General features: G+C 43.5%; 1 protein-coding gene across 1 annotated transcript; it reads left to right on the forward strand.

Annotated features, from left to right (window-relative positions):
* The first annotated feature begins 1413 nt into the window (after positions 1-1413).
* pptc7b (protein phosphatase targeting COQ7 b) lies at positions 1414-18364 on the forward strand. The gene is made up of 6 exons (XM_063014246.1): positions 1414-2472; positions 11279-11458; positions 13954-14152; positions 16618-16741; positions 16970-17099; positions 18069-18364. Exons 1-6 carry the CDS (start codon positions 2271-2273, stop codon positions 18125-18127), a joined length of 894 nt encoding a protein of 297 aa, XP_062870316.1. The 5' UTR covers positions 1414-2270; the 3' UTR covers positions 18128-18364.
* Positions 18365-23762: the final 5398 nt, after the last annotated feature.

The following is a 23762-nucleotide window of genomic DNA, read 5'->3' on the forward strand; positions in this document are numbered from 1 at the left end:
TTTCAATCATTTTCTCACACATTTGCGGACGAACTGGATCCTCTGATCATCTTTACTCATCAGAGACTCTCAGCCTTTCCTGGATGCTGCTTTTGTACCAAACCATGATCACAATCACCTGTTTAACATCACATCATTATTTAGTGTTTTCACCTCATTACTCGCCCTAAATTGCCTCTGTTCCAACTTTTTTTGGAATGTGTTGCAGGTCTGAAATGCAGGAATGGATGTTTATTAATAAATGAAATGAAGTTGAGCAGATAAAAGATGAAATTTCTCAGGTTCATCCTGTCTGCCATCAAATAAAAGTCAAAGTAAATGTGAGGAACTCTGTGTTTGTATTTTATTTGCATTTTCCATACTGTCCCAACTTTTTCTGATTTGGGGTTGTGGATACTTACTTTATCCTGAAGGTAATGATTGGCCTCCAGTAGCTGAACAAGAAGAAAAGAAAGCAGAAGAACCGATACAAATGTACAATGTGCATGTGCACAATATATGGTGTGCAAATAAATGCAAAAAGATGTGCAATTTGTGGGTATGTGGCATGAAATACAACTAAAATAATAACAGCAGGATTCTTGTTAACAATATATACAAATATATGTATGATAATCAAGAAAAGTTATGTTTAATCTAATCTAGGACTTAAAGGGAACATTAAGTGATGCGGATCTAACATTATTTCATAGATAACTTTACAGTAAACCTTACTATAGGATCCAGTATACCTAACTACACAGTATGTTACTTTACTATACTCTACGATATACTTTATACTGGGCGGCACGGTGGCTCGGCGGGTAGCACTGTCGCCTCACAGCAGGAGCGTCCTGTGTTTGATCCCCAGGTGGGGCAGTCCGGGTGGACTGTGTGGAGTTTGCATGTTCTCCCCATGTCTGCGTGGGTTTCCTCCGGGCGCTCCGGTTTCCTCCCACAGTCCAAAGACGTGCAAGTGAGGTGAACTGGAGACACTAAATTGTCCATGACTGTGTTTGATATAACCTTGTGAACTGATGGACCGTTCCTGTCATGAATGTAACCAAAGTGTAAAACATGACGTTAAAATCCTAATAAACAAACAAACAATTACTTTACTATTCTTCACAGTATATGTTACTATACAGTATACTACAATATACTCTACCATACACTGTTCTACACTATATTACAATTGGAATACAACTAAAAACTTAAAATAATAACAGCAGGAGTAGTATATATATATATATTCTTATTAACTATATGTACAAATATATGTATTATTCATACACATTATGATAATCAAGAGAAGTTGAGTCTAATCTAAGTGATTCGGATCCGATTCCGAATCTGATTCTGAATCTTTTGAATCAAGACCTGCCTGAGATCCCCGTTTCCACTCCTCCGTGACGTCAGAGAGAGACACGTGACCACACGCCCCGTAGTTCTGTATTGTGTTGCTCTCCGTGGATGAGCCGGTTGCAGCGTGTGTGTGTGTGTGTGTGAGTGAGTGTGTGTAGCGTGGAGCGTGTGTGTGTGTAAACGTGAGTGAGTGTGTGAGTGGATGCATGGTAAACAGCGTGAGGAATAATGATGGAGGAACCGTGTGGAGGAGTTCTGTCCGTTAAATCCACTAAAACATAAAAAGCGCTCGTTTACTCTCCAGCTGCGGCTCTGCGCGGAACCACGAGGTCCCGACCGGTCCGGTACAGTCGGTCTGATCGAGTCCAGTTGATCTGACCGGGTCCAGTTGGTCTGACCGGGTACAGTCGGTCTGATCGAGTCCAGTTGATCTGACCGGGTCCAGCTGATCTGATCCGCTACAGTCGGTCTGATCGGGTACAGTCGGGCTGACCGGGTCCAGCTGATCTGACCGGGTACAGTTCAGTCGGTCTGATCGGGAACAGTCGGTCCGATCCGGTAGAGTCGGGCTGACCGGGTCCAGCTGATCTGATCGGTTACAGTCGGTCTGATCGGGAACAGTCGGTCTGATCGGGAACAGTTGATCTGATCCGGTACAGTCGGTCTGATCGGGAACAGTTGATCTGATCCGGTACAGTCGGTCTGATCGGGAACAGTCGGTCTGATCCGGTAGAGTCGGGCTGACCGGGTCCAGCTGATCTGATCGGTTACAGTCGGTCTGATCGGGAACAGTCCCGATCGGGAACAGTTGATCTGATCGGGAACAGTTGATCTGATCCGGTACAGTCGGGCTGACGGGGTACAGCTGATCTGACCTGGTACAGTTCAGTCGGTCTGATCGGGTCCAGTTGGTTACAGTCGGTGGAATGCTGTCGGTACTGTCGTACAGTCGGATCGTAGCTCGAGCGGTGCTGGGCGGACTGTCTCAGACCGATAACCGCGATTATAAACTCATCACCGCGACCTGCGGATTCGGGAAGGATTTCCGTAAAGGAATACTGAAGAAAGGGACGAGCTACGGGGACGATGCGTGTTTCACCGCCAGACACCGAACCGCCGACGTTCTCGGTACAGTTTACTATACTTTATACTGTACAGTATACTTTACAGCATTCATTACTATAATCTACAGTACTTTACGCTATACTATACAGTATACCTTACTATACAGTGTGCTTTACTATACTTTACATCATGTTACTATACAGTTATTTGTTAATTGATCTAAGGGGATCTATAAAACAGTAATACGGTACATTTCTATACAGATAACTTTACAGTAAACCTTACTATACTCTCCAGTATACCTTATTATACAGCACATTACTTTACACTATACTTTACTCTACAGTATACAATCTGTACAGTATACTACAAGTTACAGTATATGTTACTACAGAGTATACTGCAATTACAGTATACATTATACTATACTGTGCACTGCTCTGCACTATTTTACAACATACTTTATTATACTACAATATACTTTACTATACAGTGTACTATAGCCTAAAGTACTCTATACTACAACTCACTTTATTATGCTACAGTATTCATTACTCTACAGTACCTGGCACTATATTTCAGTATACTTTACTGTGCAGTGTTTTACCCTATATCACACTATAGTATACTTACTAAACAGTACTCTACACTGTATTACACTATACTTTTTTATACTAGAGTATTTTTTCCAATACGTTACAGTACCATACACTAGTACACTGTATTATATTACAGTATACATTACTGGGTGAAATGCAGAAACACCCGAACAGGACGCTAGTCCATCATGGGGATTCGAACCCTAGAACCCAGTGGTATTGGCCAAACGTCATTTGCCACTACCTCACCCGAGCACCCTTACACTATATTACAATAGTCTTAATTATACCACTACACTTTACCATACTCTATAGTATTATACACTAGAGTACAATATACTTTATTATACTATACACTACACTATATTACAATACCCTTCAGTATTTTTTTTATTTTACTACATTTTTCTTTACTTATCCACAGCATGCTTCATTATACTACGGTACACTTTGTCCTACCAGTAGTAGTCACCCCCCCCCCCAGTCTAGTCATATCCAATTCCCTGGTTGTGTCTCCTCTACTGCTGCAGACCCCGACACAACACAAATATCCCTCGCAACAGACACAGTATATTTTAGTGGCTCCCAAACCCCAGGGGTCTGGAGTTTAATGTGGCAGCAGAATGTTGCACAGATTCAAGTCATTTTTAAAACTCAATTTATTATTATTGGGTAAATTATATTAAAATGTTTATAAATTATTTTCTTTGTTGGACTGAATTTAACTACTAGACAATTTATAACTTAATACTTAAAAATCCGCCTGCAAGGTGATGCGCTGACTGTAATAATGGGGAATTGTACATGTTCTCCTTATGTCTCCTCTGAGTAGTGAAAATACTCTTTAAGGGCATTTCTTACAGTATATGTATGTCCATGGTCCTGAAAATACCATGTCTTATATTACCAGGGAGTGGAAATACTGCAGTATTTGGTGTATTGTGTGTAGTAAACACCCATCTCATCACTTTCTTTATTATCTGAATGGATTTGATGTGTTTTAAGTGCACTGTTTCTGATTATAATAAATATGATACATCTTGTTTATATTTTCTAACAGACCAACATTACTTATTAGTACTATTTTTTCTAACCATTGCCAGTTTGTTTGGAGATGATATGTTATATATTAGATGTTAGTGTATATTAATTATATGATAGTATGTTATATATTAGATGTTATTATATATTAATTATATGGTGGTATAAATGCACCAGTTTATTTGGAGATGGTGTGTTATATATTAGATGTTATTATATATGAATTATAAGATGATATGTGATATATTATATGTTATTATATATTAATTATATGATGGTATAAATGCACCAGCTTCCCTGTCTGTGATCTGAACGACCTTCATGTCTCAGTAACACTGATTACACTGAATACACTGAATGAAAAAAAGCCTTTACAGTAGTGTTAATGTTATTATTATGTTAATATTATATGAAATATATGAATTAGCAGTTCTGAAGGTTTGTATAGAGAACTGCTGTGACCTTTTACCTACATACGCAGACGCACGAGCACTAACTCTATCATAACCGCTATAGACACGATTTATATTACTATTCATTATTATTGTTATTTATGATCATTTTAATGTCTGCTCTGTGATAAATGAGCGTATTTTCGCGTTTGTATTTATTTTAATGATTGTTTTTAAAGGTCAGGGCGGTTGCGTATGGGCGCCGCCATATTGGATCTACCAGGAATGCGCAACAAAAACAATAATAATAATATTAATAATAATAATACAACTTTAAAAATAACGCAGTAAATATGTCGGATCCATATGATTTGACGCATACTGGAGCAGTTAATTGATGTATGAAGGTATAAAACATGATGCATCGGAGCTTCAGTCACAAAGACGCGTGTGGTACATGACGCGCATGCGCACTTACGCACACCAGATAAACCCGTTATTAAGTCCTTAAATATTTATTTAATGTTTTTATTTAATTTTACTGAAATATTTTGTAAAATCATCAACAAACTGAGTTAAATATAAAATGATACAATAGTTCAATAGCAAGTACGACAAATAAATAAACCACCTCCTTGTTTCTGCACTCACTGTCCATGTTATCAGCTCCACTTATCATATAAAAGCACTTTGTAGTTCTACAATTACTGACTGTAGTCCATCTGTTTCTCTACATACTTTTTTAACCTGCTTTCACCCTGTTCTTCAATGGTCAGGACCCCCACAGAGTAGGTATTATTTAGGTGGTGGATCATTCTCAGCACTGCAGTGACACTGACATGGTGGTGGTGTGTTAGTGTGTGTTGTGCTGGTATGAGTGGATCAGACACAGCAGTGCTGCTGGAGTTTTAAATACCGTGTCCACTCACTGTCCACTCTATTAGACACTCGTACCTAGTCGGTCCACCTTGTAGATGTAAAGTCAGAGACGATCGCTCATCTATTGCTGCTGTTTGAGTCGCTCATCTTCTAGACCTTCATCAGTGGTCACAGGACGCTGCCCATGGGGCACTGTTGGCTGGATGTTTTTTTGGTTGGTGGATGATTCTCAGTCCAGCAGTGACAGTGAGGTGTTTAAAAACTCCAGCAGCGCTGCTGTGTCTGATCCACTCATACCAGCACATCACACACTAACACACCAGCACCATGTCAGTGTCACTGCAGTGCTGAGAATCATCCACCACCTAAATAATACCTGCTCTGTGGGGGTCCTGTGGGGGTCCTGACCACTGAAGAACAGGGTGAAAGCAGCTCAAAGTGCTTCTATATGGTAAGTGGAGCTGATAAAATGGACAGTGAGTGTAGAAACAAGGAGGTGGTTTTAATGTTATGTACTCCTCCCACCTGTCCAAGATCACTCGTAGTTCTCTGGACAAATGTCCATCAGCTCTTTTAGACCAGAACAACTCTGGATCTTGAACTGATTTCATTCAGCCTTTTTAAAACCTTGGTGCTGATCAGAGAATATGACGCATTTGCACCAGTTTTGATTGGAACCAGAGATGCGTCATCATCAGGGAATGTTGTACAGCGTACAACACAAGTAGTGAAAACAACTCAATCCTACTGTTCTTCAGCTCCAGTTGAGAATAAACATTCCTAGTTTGGAACTGGATCTAAACCAGTTCCATGTTGGCCGAAAAGGGCTTCAAGTGCTCTGTTATTTATGGTGGAACGTCCTTCTGTCTTGATACCCTCCAATAAGCCATTTCTGTAGGTGCTACCAAGCTTCTGACTTCTAACTGGTGGCATTTTCACCCATTCTTCTCCTGCCGAAGCTTCCAGCTCATCGAGGTTTGATGGCTTTTATGTGGTGACTTCTTTTTTTAAAATCCCACCAGAGATTGTCAATGGGATTCAAACTCCATAGAAGCGTGTCCCAGAACCCTGCAGGATTATTCAAATTCGACCCTTCCTGTGCTTCTTGATTGAGAGTGGCATCTGGTGTAAAGGTTCTCAGTTCTTAAGTGACCTTTTTATGGTTGGCACTAACACAGTTGACCCAGTTGTGGTCAGGTCATCCTGTTAGTCCTTTGTGAGGTTTTTTCTTTGTTATCCTGATCCCTCCCTGTCAGGCAGGTTTACAGCTGCGCCAAATCTTTGGCCAACAGGTGGTACGGGGGTGGTAGTCTGCTGCACCTCATTAAGTGTTTATTTGCTCCAGGTGGAAGTCCCTCACAGAGCTTCTGGCTTCTCTTTCCTCCAGGTCTGAAACCGTGATTCTGGGCTTGTTCCGGTCCGGTCCAGTCCGTTTTTTCACCGGCGCCAATGCCGGCATTCTTTATCTTCATTCCAGGGAACTCAATCAGTGTGGCAGCATTTATTTCCTCCTGGATGTGCGGTTGAGCTCCGGAGATGCCGTGACAGATCTCTTATGAACAACCCGGTTCTCTGGGAGGAAACCAGAGTACCAGGACGAGACCCAACAACCCGCTGTCCCAGGAAACTTAAAGCTACCTGTCCGACCTGTGCTTTTATTTCTCATGTCCACTTGTCGTTACCAAACACGTTTTATATCCACTGTGTGTGTGTGTGAGTGTGACTAAAACTCAGTGTACACTGTGTAATTGTTTGTGTATGGTGTGTAATTGTGTAGTGTTTGTGTACACTGTGTAATTGTTTGTGTATTGTGTGTAATTGTGTGTGTAATTGTGTAGTGTTTGTGTGTGTGTGTGTAATTGTGTAGTGTGTGTGTGTGTGTGTAATTGTGTAGTGTTTGTGTGTGTGTGTAATTGTGTAGTGTTTGTGTGTGTGTGTAATTGTGTAGTGTTTGTGTGTGTGTAAATGTGTAGTGTTTGTGTGTGTGTGTGTGTGTAAATGTGTAGTGTGTGTGTGTGTGTGTGTGTAATTGTGTAGTGTTTGTGTGTGTAAATGTGTAGTGTTTGTGTGTGTGTGTGTAATTGTGTAGTGTGTGTAATTGTGTAGTGTTTGTGTGTGTGTGTAATTGTGTAGTGTTTGTGTGTGTGTGTAAATGTGTAGTGTTTGTGTGTGTGTGTGTGTGTGTAAATGTGTAGTGTGTGTGTGTGTGTAATTGTGTAGTGTTTGTGTGTGTGTGTAATTGTGTAGTGTTTGTGTGTGTGTGTAATTGTGTAGTGTTTGTGTGTGTGTGTGTGTGTGTGTGTGTGTGTGTGATTGTGTAGTGTTTGTGTACACCTGCTCTCCCTGGAAACTTCCGCGCTAGGACATGCCGTCGCGTCTCTCGTGTGTTTGTTTGAGTTGGATACCTCGACTCTCGTGTCCTGTGTGTGTGTGTGTGCGTGTGTGTGTTTGCGGAAACAGCGGTCTGAGTCCTTGTATGGTCCTCTCTAAGGAATCTAGCGTGTGTGTGTGTGTGTGTGTTAGAGATCGATGCTGCTAGTTCATGATTATAATGCATCATGCTCAGCTATCCTGCTTTACAGGCATTACTGTGCTGTTCATACACACACACACACACACACACACACACATAAATCCACACACACTTGCACATATACATACATACACTAACACACTTAGACTCTGACACACAATCATACTTACACACACACACAGACACACACACTCACAAACTTAATTGCACACATGCATACACACACACTGTGACATAATTAGTCACACATATATACTCATATGAACATACACACACACTCAAACTTACATGCACACACACTCACTCACACACACGCGTGCACACACACACACACAGCCAACACAGTCTTGTTCCCTGGTTTCGATTCCCAAGGGGGAGCTGTTCAGGTCCTTTCTGTGTGGAGTTTGCATGTTCTCCCTGTGTCTGTGTGGGTTTCCTCCGGGAGCTCCGGTTTCCTCCCACAGTCCAAAGACGTGCACGTGAGGTGAATTGGAGATACAAAATTGTCCATGACTGTGTTTGATATTAAACTTGTGTAACCAGTAACTACCTGTCCTGTTCTTTAATATTTGTGAAGCACAGGATAGCCAGGCGTCTGTTTTTAATCCCTCTCAGATGTAAACATCACTGAATGAACATTTCCAGCCTGGCTGACAGATTTTTAAGACGCCCCTGTCCAAACTTGTTTGGAATGTTCTGCCGACTTCTAGTTAGGAACTTGTGTATATTGGGTTACTGGAAGAAAAAAAGGGCACCTGGATTAAAAACGGTGCCAGATCAGGTACGCAGACCAGAGTGATCCACTCTGGCATCTTCAATCAGTTCAGCTCTTCCAAACATGACTGTCTTATTCAAATAATTAATTGGTTCTTCTCATAATGTGTCCAAAACAAGGTACTGGACTATTAACCTTCAATTGTTTGAGCTGTACAAGGTCACTACTCTAGACCATGAAGGCCCTGATGGCTTCGCATGTGTTGGAAGCCATCAGGTATCATGTGTCGCTCTTGTAGTGGTTCAGGGTCTGGTGGTACCACAGACCTCCTACAGTCTCCAAAAAGACCGCCATGCTAAGAGCAGCAGGTACTTTCATTAGCTCAGGTTGTGTCATTTGCTTGCTTGGGTGCTGCCGGCCTCATCGGGGGCTCTACAGACCCAACTGGCTGTGTCTGAGGGAGGAGGGGTCAGGTGGGGTTTTGCCTTTTTGCCGCTATAACACAAAGATGTAGCTCAGTAGGTAAGAACCTGGACTAGTAATTAGAAGGTCGCTGGTTCAAGCCCCACCACTGCCAAGCTACCACTGTTGGGACCCTGGGCAAGAACCAATCCGTTGGTTGGAAAAGACAGTCATGTTTTGAGAGTTGAAGGTAAAAGAGGAAGAGGACAGCCAACAACAAGATGGATGGAAACAATTAGAGGAACAACGCACCAGCCATTAAAAAGCTTGAAGACCCCTGAGCAAACTGTTTGGATTGTGTTTGGTCACTGTTATAAGTCACTTTGGCGCTGCTGCTCTGCAGGATTTTTATTCGTGTGGATTTAATTTGTGATGTTTAACTTTCCTCGATTCCGTTTACATTTTCATTTCGGTTCCTTCCTGGACGTCTGTTCCTTTGTTTGAAGACGGCTTGAATGATGAACGATGGTGTGATGTGATTTATTAGTGTCTCGTTCTGGGCTTAATTTAGAAGAGTGTGTGTGTGTGAAACGGTGGGATTTACGAGGTTAAATGGAAATAATTCTGTCACGATTCACACACAATCAGATCAGTCCGGTCAGGATTAGCATTACAAAGCTCCGCCATATGCTCGCTGTGTGTGTGTGTGTGTGTGTGTGTGTGTGATTTGCATTATGTTGTGAGTAGCAGCTTCACACTTCACTTCTCAGAGGTCTGGAGTGAGTGGAGGCGTCTCCAGTGTTTTGATTTCGTCCATACTGAGACCTGTTGTGTAAATAAACACTGTAGAGGAAGTCCGGAGAGCCTCCTCACAGCTCGAGTGCATTCGGCCACTGTCTGACCGGTGTTGTTGTACAGCAGCGTGGGTCCCGGAGATCTGGGTTCGATCCTTGCTTCTGATCACTGTGTCTGTCAGTTTGGCTTCATAATATTAAAGGAAATTATAATTTTTTTAATTAAGTGCGTGTTTTACTTCTGCATGACGTCCATTCTGGCCGAGAAGGGTCGCAGACTAGCACACGTACCCTCCAACACGTCTACAATAGTGACCTCATACAACTCAAACAATTGAAGGTTGAGAGTCTTGCTCAGGGGCCCAACAGTAGCAGCTTGGCAGTGTTGCTTAAACCAGCAACCTTCTGAATACTAGTCCAGGATTTCTTATCCACTGAGCTACCACTGCCCTGTAAGGCGCGTCCACTCATATGCTTCAGACATTGCCAGTTGGGTCTGTAGAGCCATCTTTTTTCCAAAGCGACTTACATTACAATTACAGTATACAGTCTGAGCAATTGAGGGTTAAGGGCCTTGCTCAAGGGCCCAACAGCAGCAACCTGGCAGTGGTGGGGCTTGAATTAGCGACTTTCTGATTAATAGTGCAGTACCTTAACCACTAGGCTACGGCTTGCTCTTAGCATGGCGGTCTTTTTGGAAGGGCTGCAGGCTGATACCCTCCTCTGATACCCACCGTACCGTTACCCCGGACAGTAGGAGCCGCTGTAGTAGTGGTCAAGACGGCACATGCCAATCTGAGAGGCCGTCCAGGCTGGTGGTACCACCGAGGCTTGGATCTCGAGATTTGGGTGTCAGTGGTGCTGTGCGAGACTTATAGTGACCCATAGTGACCAAACACAATCCAAGCAATGGAGGGTTTGCTCAGGGGTCCAACAGTGGCTCCTCGTTAATAGTCCAGAACCTTATTTTGGACACATTATGAGAAGAACCGATTCATTGGTCGGAGAAGTTGTAGGTAAAAGAGGAAGAGGACGGCCAACAACAAGATGGACAGACATGACTTTCACCAAACCAACAAGGTCAGATGTAGCTTAGTGGTTAAAGTATTGAACTAGTAATTGAAAGGTCGCTGGTTCAAGCCCCATTACTGCCAGGTTACCACTGTTGGACCCTTGAACAAGGCCCTTAACCCTCAATTGATTAGACTGTATATTCTCACTGTACTGTAAGTCACTTTGAATGAAAAAGGTGCATGATGGGATTATGGAGGAGATTTTCATCCCCCAACGATTTTTTGTGCCTTTTATGTCTCAGATTTATGACCCGGATGAATCTCATGGCTGTATTCTTTGATGTTTTTATGGTAGACGTGCTAATGCAGCGTAAAATAAAACAGCATTGATTATAGCGGCATTTCCGCTCATCATAGCAGAGCCGATGGAACCACTTCAGCGTTCTGATGGTCTGGAGGAGCCTCCTGTCCTCACCGCTCTCTATTTCTGACTCCCTGTAGGTGTGGCGGACGGAGTGGGCGGATGGCGAGATTACGGCGTCGACCCGTCCCAGTTTTCGGAGACCCTGATGAGGACGTGCGAGTGGCTGGTGAAGGAGGGGCGCTTCACCCCCAGCAACCCGGTGGGCATCCTCACCTCGGCTTACTACGAGCTGCTGCAGAACAAAGTTCCTCTGCTGGGTAAGATGATGTGGTGATTTATTTACTTTTAATGGTTGTACTGTCAGGATCAGGTCTGACCGTTCTGTATCTGCCAATGTACCTGCTGCATGACGTCTCTGTTCTTTGTACTGTGGTTTCCACGAGCTGTTTGGAACATTCCTTTAAGATTTTGGTGGCCTCGCAAGACTAAATCTGCATTAGCGATTAGATGGCAGGTTCCACATTTTAAATATAAGGCACGTTGGCTTTTTATGTGGGTGTGGTTATGGGTCACATGACCAGTTGCTCCAAATTCCAGTCGAATTCTATCTCTGCATTTTTCCTTTTTTAACCCTCAATCTAGTCGTATCCAATTCCCTAGTTCTATGTCCTGTACTGTTAGCTGAAAGGGGACCAGTACGAATCCACACAGAATCCAAGAGTTGGGAAGTCAACCATCAACTGACTGGTTCTGTTTTTAATTAGGTTCGGAATATTGAATTAAAACTGAATCAAGAATCACTTCCATCCTAACTTAAAAACACACACACACACACACACACAGTTTGGAGGTCTACGAACCACAAAAGAACATAATCTTCTTGCTGTTTTTCAATCCTCGGGCTAAGATGATCCAGCCAACACTGACTCACTCATACACACACACACACGCTCGTCTCCTATAAAAATTAGGAAAATGTGCAGAATGAGTCACTGTGTGTGTGTGTGTGTGTGTGTGTGTGTGTGTGGCATTCCTTCCATTTCCATCTCACACAAAACCAAACTCTGTGAGTCACACACACACACACACACACAGTTTGGAGGTCTACGAACCACAAAAGAACATAATCTTCTTGCTGTTTTTCAATCCTCGGGCTAAGATGATCCAGCCAACACTGACTCACTCATACACACACACACGCTCGTCTCCTATAAAAATTAGGAAAATGTGCAGAATGAGTCACTGTGTGTGTGTGTGTGTGTGTGTGTGTGTGGCATTCCTTCCATTTCCATCTCACACAAAACCAAACTCTGTGAGTCACACACACACACACACACACACGATGCGGCGTCAGTGACTCATGTGAAGGTCGCTGGTGATGATAACCCTGTTCTTCTCTTCTTTCCGCTCCTTGATCTCGCTGCTTCGATCTCTCGGTGCTTCAGCTCATTTGGTTCCAACCCTCCAGTCTCACGCCTCCTCGAGCACTTCTTTTTACCAGACAGGGACAGATTCCTACAGCATATTATGAAATGTGTAGGAGTGACACACTGCGCTCTCTGGATTCCTGTACATCGTTTACGCCTGTATCCAAAGTGAGTTACAGTACTGTGACAGAATACAGTCTAAGCGAGGGTCCAACCTGGCAGTGGTGGGGCTTGAACCAGTAACCTTCTGATTACTAGTCCAGTACCTTAATTGCTTCAGTGCCTTGACCAGACAGGACGGGACTGTTCTCCTGTAAATAATGAGTTGTGGCGGGTCTGATTCCACCGGTGAAACACTAGACGCACGGCAGGAACACCCTGGACAGGACGCCAATCCATCACAGGGGCTTTGGCATACACTGTATGGACAAAAGTATTGGGACGCCCCTGTTAATGATAGAATTCGTGTGTTTCAGCCACAACAGTTACTAACAGGTGAAATAAATCACTTATATAGAGGAAATTATATGCGTCCAATTTTGCAGCAACAGTTTAGGGAAGGTCCTTGTTCCAGCTCGGTATAAAAAAGCTCGAGTGTCCTGCACAGAGCCCTGATCTCAGCCCCACTCAACAGCTCTGGGATGAACTGGAACACCAACTGTGACTTTCTTGACCAAGCCATACAATCACTGTCAGCTCCTAACTGAACAGGCACAAATTCCCATACACAGACATACCTCAAACTCTTATAAGAAGTTTCTCAGAAGGGCGGCTGCTGTTCTAGCCGAAAAGATCACATAAAGGTCACTTTATTTTAAGTCCATGTGTTTTAAAACGGGACGTCAGGCGTCCAAATACTTTTGGCCATAGAGAAATGAACTGCTGCCCTGTAAGAACCGGAGCAGCACCAGGGTGTTGTTTTGCTCCTCTTTATTTTGGGAAGGCTCAGCGAGTATGCGGCATGCCGGCTTTGAGGTCAGTGGGTGACCTGTACTGACTGCTGACCTTGGGTATGAGTGTGTGTGTGTGTGTGTGTGTGTGTGTGTGTGGTGACTCTGTTTTGAGATATCAGCAGCTCTGTTTTACACGAGACTCAGGGTCTGTCTGAAAACCTAGTGACCGGCCCTGCTCCCACTGCCTACCTGATCAGCTGCCTCAGTAGAGAGGATTCTAATAACACATGGAGATCATAATCAGAGCATCAATGGCTGTGTGCACAGGGAACAGTCATACTGGAACAGAAATGGACCTTCCCTAAACTGCTGCTATGTATTTTCCTTTCCTATATAATTGATTTATTACACTTAAATTCAGTCATTGGAAGTGGCGTCCCGATACTTCTGACCCTCACCCTGACCTCTCTGTTCCTCTCCTGTCCCCTGCAGGCAGCAGTACGGCGTGTATCGTGGTGCTGGACCGGACGAAGCATCAGATACACACCTGTAACCTTGGCGACTCGGGGTTCCTGGTGGTCCGGGGAGGAGAGGTGGTCCATCGGTCTGACGAGCAGCAGCACTACTTCAACACGCCCTTCCAGCTGTCCATCGTCCCCGCGGAGGCCGAGGGGGCGGTGCTGAGCGACAGGTGGGCGGAGTCTAAACCAGCACGCTTTATCAAAACATTAGAGACGCTTATGGCTGTGTATTAATAATATTCTATGTATTTAGTACAGACTGATGTGGATTGGAACACAGCCATCGATGCTAATGCAGTATATGGACAAAAATATTGGGACGCCCCTTCTGTTTACTGAATTCATGTGTTTCAGTCAGAGCAGTTGCTAACAGGCGTAATAAATCAGTAATATTACGGAAATGATATGCCTTGAACTTTGCAGCAACAGTTTGGGGAAGGTCCTTTCCTGTTCCAGCATGACAAAGCCTGCACAGAGCCCTGACCTCAGCCCCACTCAACAGCTCCGGAATGAACCCGGAACATCAACCGAGACCTGATGGGCACAAATTCCCACAGACAGACCTACTTCAAGGTCTTGTGAGAAGCTTCTCAGAAGTGTGACTGTTGTTCTTGCTGGAAAGGTCACTCAGAGGTCGCTCTGTTTTAATAGTGTTTGTTTTTGAAACAAGACGTCCAGCAAGCGCACGGTCAGGCGTCCGAATACTTTTGGGTGTTTTTGAGCGTTTACATTTTCTGTAAAGGCCAGAGACGGCGCCGTGCGATTCCTGTCCCCTCGCGCCCACTGTCCTGCCAAACCTGAACCGTCCAATCGCAGAACTGGCAGCTGAATGGCAGCCAATCACGTTCCGTTGATTGTGTTTCCCTTTTTTTTCTGCACTCGGTTGAAGAGAGTCGGAACTACTCTGAGCTCCTCGTGTGCTGCTATAATTAATCGGGACCTTTAAATGTTCGGTGTTGAGGGACGTGTCCGATCTAACCTTCTCCCTCAGTGTCATAAGAGACGGGACGTTCCTGCGATTCCTGCGCCGTCCTTTCTAGGAATTTCTCCACTAACGACGACGTTCCAGGAAAAGACGGGACGCCTGCTTATTCCACAGCGTCCTGATTGTGTTTTTTTGTAGCTTATCTGTCTCTCACCTGTAATGGAGGAGGGCCGAGGCTGGCATGAGTTCCCTCCATTCCCTCCGCTTTCTTTCACCCGCCAGTATCACGTGGCATCCGTGATCACTCGCCCCCTGTGCAGGCACTTTGACCAGACGGTATAAAAACAGAGCGACCTTATCAGCTATAACAGCAGCCACTCGTTTGAGAAGCTTCTCGCAAGACTTTGAAAAAGTGTGTCTGTGGGAATTTGTGCCCGTTCAGTAAAAAGATGACAGCATTGGTACGACTGGGCACCAGTGTTGATGTTCCGGTTCATTCCAGAGCTGTTGAGTGGGGCTGAGACGGAAACTGTTTATTCGGGTCTGATTCTGTTCCCTGTAAGTCGGAAAAGCTTCTTAATCTCAGATCGAAGGTCACGTCAAATCGGGACGCGCCTCCTCACCGCCGGTGTCCCGTTTCTGACCCCGCCGTGCCGACGTGAACTCCTGGCGCGTTTCCCCTCTCACATGCCAGCTGGAATTACAGGCCCGTTCAAGTGGAAGAAGATTAGCTCATCGCGCGTTAACCCTGAAACGTCGGTGTATCTCCTGTAGAGCAGAACGGCTCCACACCGGAACGTTCCTGTGGAAATACACCAGCTAATAAATAGAGATTTATTATTAATGATCTGTTTTATTTCTATTTCTGTACCTAAATGAAATAAAAAACAGATTTACGGGAGCTCGGGGGCTGATGGAATATACTCACTGTGCTTGGCAGGACTGTAGGAATCCTGGTGTAAAGAAGCGAGCCGGTTCTAGTCTGTGGTATCACACACGGACAGCGATCGGCTCGTCTGAGGGAGGGAGGGCTGAATGGATTCCTCATAAATGCTGAAGTTACGCCCCTGGTGGTGCACAGAGGCGTTGAATACCAGGGATCAATGCGTGACTCTCTGTGCACGATACGGATCTCCATATGAACCGGTTAAGTCCAGGGGAAAAGAAGCAATCGGTACTGCACATGTGTCGGAGAGGGCGTGTGTTAAGTACGACCCTCCTCGGTCAGGATTGGAGGTCTGCACCCGCAGACTAGAACCTGCTCGCTTCTTTCCACCAGCCAGCGGTGGATTCTCACAGTCACATTTTGTTCGTCCTTTCCTTCCTTTGGCACGACAAATTATGCCTGAGCGACCACTTAGTGTCTGGTGAATGTCATTAAAAATTTTGGACCCCGCCCGTCATGCCCACATGCCTCACAGGTCTATGTTTTAGAAATAGACTTACCGTTCGATCTGGTTCTTTTAAAGAGTTTTGATACGCTGTTCTTTTTACATCTGTTGGTTCGGTGGGTAGCACTGTTACCTCACAGCAAGAAGGTCCTGGGTTCGATTCCCAGGTGAAACGGTCCAAGTCCTTTCTGTGTGGAGTTTGCATGTTCTCCCCGTGTCTGTGTGGGTTTCCTCCGGGAGCTCCGGTTTCCTCCCACAGTCCAAAGACGTGCAAGTGAGGTGAACTGGAGATTTGACTTCTCTTTTCGTTCCTTTTCAGCCCCGAGATGGCGGACAGGTCGTCGTTCGACGTCCAGCTGGGGGACATCATCCTCACGGCCACGGACGGGCTGTTCGACAACATGCCCGACTACATGATCCTGCAGGAGCTCAAGAAGCTCAAGGTAAGTTCGACACACACACACACACACACACACACACACACACACACGTCATGATGTTTCTGATGGTGGTTTCTCATAGTTCACGTGATGAACGTAGCAGATCTGATCAGCATAAAGACCTCAGGTTCAACACGTGCACTACGAGGAACCTCCATCAGCCCGACATCTAACAGACCCTTTGTAACAGCCTCCCACTCACGTCCTCTTTCTTCTCTGTGTCGGTTCCAGAACGCGAACTACGACAGCGTCCAGCAGACGGCGCGCAGCATAGCCGAGCAGGCGCACGAGCTCGCCTACGACCCCAACTACATGTCGCCCTTCGCCCAGTTCGCCTGCGACAACGGCCTGAACGTCAGAGGTGAGAAACGAAAAATAAAACACTGGTCTAAAAGTATGTGGACACCCCTTATTATTATTATTATTATTAGGATCGGGGATTTTCTGCCACACTGTTTGCTTGGCGATGCATAAAATAAGTAATAAAGTAGAGAAATAAAAAATAAATAAACACCATGCTTTTGATGTTGCTGAAGGCTGCAGTTTGGGGAAGGTCCTTTCCTGTTCCAGCATGACTGTGCTGTATATTACAACCCACAGTTTTGGAAAAGGATGTCCAGCATACCAGTAAACCAGACTCTGTATCTCTGTACAACGGCGTTGGCCGGCCAGCAGAGGCCGCCATTTCAGCATTGATGAGAAATCCCTTTGACCGTCTAGTCCAACTGACACAGCCAGTCCTGTCTGTATAGGGGCCCGGCCGGTTGATAGCACAGCTGAAATTTGAACTCTGAGCAGTGCCTGAGTGGTGCTATTGGGTGTCTACATGCAGACATGATTGGCTATGACGGGAAGGGGATGGGGGAGTGGGGTGGGCGGTTTTAGGGTTAGTGTTTTGGCGCTCATCTGGTGCCGTGGTAAATCCCACCTATAATACCTCTGGGATCCAGGGTTCGAATCCCAAGCGGTGCTATCGGCCGGTCAGGTGTCTACATACAGACATGAGTGGCTATGACGGGAAGGGTAGTGCCGTCTTTTTGCCCAGTAATTCTGGGAAAGCCAGAGACCACCGTGACCCTGACCAGGATAAAGCAGTGGTAAACCCTGTGTGTGTTTTGCGTTCTACAACATTCTTGCCATATCAGTAATGGATGGGGAAACTAATTGATCCTGATATTATGCAAATCTAGTGAGTGGAATATGGAGGGAGGGGGGGGCATTTTGAGCACATCTAAATATTGAGGGGTACATGCGCCCCCCCCCCCCCCCCCCCCCCATATATATTGTGCTTATGACCTTTGTCTGACCTTCTTTGTTCTGTGTTCTTCAGGAGGTAAACCCGACGACATCACGGTGCTGCTCTCCATCGTGGCCGAGTACACGGACTGACCGTGACCTTCGCTGCCCTCGGACGGTCACGTACGGCCGCCGCCTAACCCGTCTGACATTCTGTTCTGGTCCCGAGCGCTCGTGCAGGGAGGGTTGGAACGGGTGCCGCGGCGGGGGCGGACGCGCTGATCCTACAGGAGGTTGTTAGTGCGCGTTCCTCGAGGAAGCACAGGATGATACCTCCGCCGTGCGCACATTTCAGACTTCAGAGCTGTACGTTACCTAAGGTGCTTCTAAACCAGGGCGGGGCAGGGGTGGGGGTGGGGGTGGGGGCTTTGGGGGGTCTGGGTTCGATTTAATTTTCTCATCCGTAGCCATTTTCTGAGCTCAGAGGAACAAAAGAGGAAATTTTGGACCTGTTGTTGGGCGTTTCGTTTCAATAATGCTGGTGTGTGTGTGTGTGTGTGTGTGTGCTACAGGATGCGGGGGACTTAGCTCCACCCCTTGGCCGCGCCCTGCTTTGCCGTGGCGACATTCAAAGCGGCCGCGGCTAGTGTACAAACACGCGCGCAGAACAAATGCAAATTTTTTATGGCTGTTCTGCGTGTTTCAGATTCTGTAGTGTACAAAGCGTCCGAGTTAAAAGGAGTCTGAAGTGGCGTGAACGGTTCACCGAGGTGCATTGTGGGTAAATGTTTGCTGGATATTTTCTAGCAGGTTTGAGTATGTGGTCATGTGACTGCGACGGCGGTACAAAATCAAACCGGTTTGGAGGTAATTAAAGAAAAATAAAGGATCTCGAATGGGTTTTGTGTAGAAAGTTCTAGAACCCTAAGTTTTGATCGGTGACTTCTCTGTGCCCATACAAACAGGGCTTGTTTGACTGCATTTATTACAAAGTCACGTGCAGGGCAACACTCACTCACTTTCTTAACCGCTTATCCAATTTGGGTCTGGTGTTTGGGGTTCTGGAGCCTATCCCAGCTTTTCAATAGGCGCAAGGCACACAGTAACTCCCTGGACAGGGCACCAGTCCATCGCAGGGCAGACACACACACACACACCCATTCACCTATAGGGCAATTCAGTGTCTCCAATTAACCTGACTGTATGTTTTTGGACTGTGGGTGGAAACCGGAGTTCCTGGAGGAAACCCACACAGACACGGGGAGAACATGCCCCGCCCTGCCTGGGGATCGAACCCAGGACCTTCCTGCTGTGAGGTGAAATAATATTACAAGAAAAAAGGTGGTGCAGCGGTACATTACCCTGACCCACTACCTCTGAGATCCAGGGTTCGAACCCTCAGCTCCGGGGTGGTGGTGGGACGAGGCACCACGATCATGCCTGCATTATTTTGGCCAAGCGCTGCACTCTGGTACGTTCTCTTCATGATCAGAGCATACATCGCCCCCTGGAGCCGAGGCGGTCTAGTGGCTGCCAGGCAGAACCCGGTTTAGAACTCACAACCTTCTGATTGGATGTCCCTCACCGCTAAGCTAGCGCCGCCCTCATCTGCGTCCATTATTCTACCGCTCTCCACGCACAATGTATGGAAGATCAATAAAATCAGTCAGGTGTAAAGAGATACGTTTTATTTTTATAAGTGAGTTAGATGATGAGGGAGTAACGCTAGTGCTGTTAGACACGTGTGTGTGTGTGTGTGTGTGTGTGTGTGTGTGTGACCCTCCTGGTTTTCTGGTTTCTTTACTGATGAGTTAAAAATTGTATATTTAAATTTTGTTTGTATTTAAAGTTTTAGTTTTATAAATGATGCGTGAGTGCGGTGTGTGTGGACGCTCGTGTTTCTGTAACGTGTGTGTGTGCGTGCATTCATGTTCGTGTTCTGTGGAACCAAAGACACACCCCATTGTCTCACTAACATGGTTTATAATAACCATTTCATGATTTTATTTATTTCTAACAACCGCTTTATCCTGCTCAGGGTCACGGTGGGTCCGGTTCCACCGGGAAACACTGGCAGGAACGCCAGGCAAGCAAAGGAGAAAAGCCATATTAGCATCACGACGTACGCTGACCTTCAGTACCGCTTCATCCTGGTTAGAACCCAGAAACACCGCAAGCAACCTGAAATTACTAGTGATTGGATTACTAGTCCAGTGCTTTAACCAAAACTATGACAATAGCTTTATTTTAGTACATTTAAACCTTATTTTATTCATTTTAATCAACTATTTGCTTCCAAGCTTGAATTTATACACTTAAGAACTAAAATTAATATTGCCTATTCTTAAAACTGGACTGCTTTTCTGTTTAAGGTGTATTTCTGCCCTGACCAGGATGAAGTGAAATAAAACTGATACATTTTTCAACATGATAATTAAATATTGGCACATAAACTACAAATGATTATAATAAAAACGTTGATTGTGTGTACAGAATGTGTTTTACTGAAATGCTGAAGGTGTGTTTGTGCGGCTGCTTTTTTTTTTTCCGAATCATCGTGTGTCTGTACGATTTGTCGGTCTATCTGAAGTCTTTACACGCACAACAACTCGTCTCGTTTTAACTGAACCGAACTTAAAGCTGCAGTGTGGAACTTTTGAGTTTGTCGATTTGGCGACCTCTGTGGTAGAAGTGTGGTATTGCATGTATGCAGAGAATATACAGTAGTTTTATTAGCTCATTATTATTGTGCGATTGTTCTTTGATGGATTCAAGGGGCAAGTGAACATACCTCTAGATTAAAACAACTTGGTTTGAACTTTTCAGAGCAACTTTTTATGGATCATAAGAATCTTGTTTTGTTTTTTATTTACCTCACAATAATTAATACTTCTTTTCTTTAAAATTTTTAAAAGAGCTACACATTTCAGTTTAATGTATGAAAGTGTTAATCTAAAAATAAATTCTGTTATTGTTTTGTTGAAAATTCTCTGTGCTGACGGCTCGTAAACACACCACGGTTTGCCTTAAGAAGCATCGGCTCTCACGACAAATCTAGCTCGTCCTACCAGCGTCCCGTCACGTTTGTCTCTTTCTGTGTTTCTGTCGAGGTTTGTCTTTTGTTTTTTGTCCCCTGAATCTATTACCTGTCTCTGTGTTCTGATTGTCTGTGCTTCTGCGGTGCTGATGTTAACAGTTAAATAAATAAAAGCTACGTGTTTATTGTAGCGATGAGAAATCGTTTCTGTAAATATGTTTTCCAAGTTGTGAAATGTTTAAATAAAGTAATATAGTATTTATATTAATATACGATCTCTGGTTGTCTTTATTTGGGTGATTTGTTTTAATTCTACACCATTTGGCCAATAGAGAAAAGAGAAAAGTTACTCTGACTTGCTCCCAAAAATATGATGATAGCTTTATTATGATTGTATTTTATCACACTTGAACCTCCAATCGACTATTCCAAACATTGCCTCGGCTGGTGTGTTTTTTCTGAAAACTGGACTGGTTTCCTGTTCAAGGTGTATTTCTGCCCGTTTCATGATCTCCGTTTGTCTTTTTTGGGTGATTGTTTCTGATTTTATTGCTACACTATATGGCCAATAGTATGTGGACACCAGATCATAAGCTTGTTGAAAGTTCCATTCCAGAACGATGGACATTAATATGGAGAAGGTCAGATTAGCTGGGATGGCAGCAGCTCTGAAGGTGAAAGTGTTTAGTGGATTAGTAGGGTATTAGTTGGCGTGAGTAATACAGTCAGTAACTCGTAGTGCACCGGGTCAGTGCTTCTCTATAACCAGCAGTTCTAATCCTACAGATAATCGTTCCTCAGGTGAATTTACATCAGACTAAAGTCCAAATCCTGCCTCAGTAAAGTGCCATCAAGTCCACCTGAAGCATGGTGTGATAAAACGAACCCGGACCGAAGGTTAATCCCAGGATAAGTGAAATATTTCACTCAGTAACAGAATAAACTTTTACTGACCAGAACTGTGGGCTTAAAAAGTAAACAAATCATTCAAATATATTTCTACTAAACCCTGTAACCACCGAATGCTCCTCAAAAAAACCAAACTTTACCTTCAGAAAGACTGCACAGCCAAGAAAAATACACAAGAGGCATCTAATCTTCAATTAATGTAGTTTTTTTTTAGTAAATACAAATTAAATAGAATAACTAGCCAAACAACAAACCCAACAAACACACAAACACACAAAGCAAAAAAACACACAGCCTGCTAACCCAGCTAACAGGGAACGTTCCCACAACTTTCACTAACGTTACGTGAATGTTCTCCTAATGTTATGAGCAAACATTATCACAATGACGTTAATAGAACGTTCTATAAACATTACGTGACCTTGATAAATATTCTGTTCAATGTGTAATGTTATATGAACGTTCTTTTATCGTTTTTTGTAAAACAAAATTTTAAAGGAGTATGTGTGTGATATTCTTTAGACGCATATTAGGAAAAATGATATATACAGTATATATATATATAAAAGATTGAGGAAGCAACCAATAACTGATCTGTTGCTGCACAGTTTGTGTTAATCATCCTCTAGTCCTTCATCAGTGCAAAAACAGATTTTTATTCATAACTTAAATAGCATTTAAAGAATTCAGCATATTAATAACTTCAATAGCTTTTAGAATATGCATCAAATTGCTCCAAAACAAGTTGTATTTTATCAAGTGTAACCCACATTACATACTACAACTCTTATACTGACACTTTTACCCGGTGGACTAGTAAAAAGAAGATTAATTAGATAAAAAGATGAATTCTAAATTAGTCTTTTTTTTTTTCCCGTAGCTTTTTAATGTGACATATATCCTACATTTGTCTGAACAGTTTATAATCCGAAACTAACGTGTTTGCACAAAACAAAAACGCTTCACTTCACATGTAGGGTTGCAACTAATGATTATTTTCCTAATCAATCTGGTGATTATGTTTATGATTAATTGCTTAGTTGGATTATTTTAAATACAAAAACAGAAACAATATTTACAAAAAAAATAAATATTAAAACATCCACAACACTAGTATGATTTCCCTCTTAATTTTGTTTTATCAAGCTGGCTGTTTAATTATTTTATGGCATATTAAACACCGCCATGTACCTCTATAATAATAATAATGCTATTTCCTGATTTTCAGTGTAAAATCACACATACGAGTAATTCAACCATTAAAAAAGAGCCACAGACGCCTCTTGCACATTGAAGACTTAAATTAAATTAAAGACTGCAACATAACTTTAAGGAATCTTTGTATTTTAGCTGCTCAGAATGACTTGGTTACAGTGTAAAATGTTTTACATGTACTGATAAATATGCAGAGATACTTAAAAAACCTCTTTGTTTACTTTGCAGGTGGAGAATGCAGAGACGCCCTGAATTACTACCTAACTTTATTTGTTTTTTTCCCCATTTTCTATTTATTCATTTCCATTAGAATTTATATATTTATTTTCCATTTTCCATTGATTAATTTAAATTAATTGCTTGATAATAATAATAATAATAATAACATAAAATAAATACAATATATTCTAACTGATTTTACCTCAGATTATAAGGGATAGAAAAATTGAAAGATTGTTCTTTTTTCATTTTTCGTTCATTCAATTGAATTTGATTGATGATGATGATAAAACATTTTTTTAATAAATATGTTTGCATTGCCGACCTTATTTTAAATGTTCTTAGAACATTCCAAGACAACGTATCCAGAACGTTAAATTATGGTTGCAAATGAGGTTTAGGAAACGT

Source organism: Trichomycterus rosablanca, chromosome 18 (assembly GCF_030014385.1).
Source record: "Trichomycterus rosablanca isolate fTriRos1 chromosome 18, fTriRos1.hap1, whole genome shotgun sequence".
NCBI classification, from domain to species: Eukaryota; Metazoa; Chordata; class Actinopteri; order Siluriformes; family Trichomycteridae; genus Trichomycterus; species Trichomycterus rosablanca.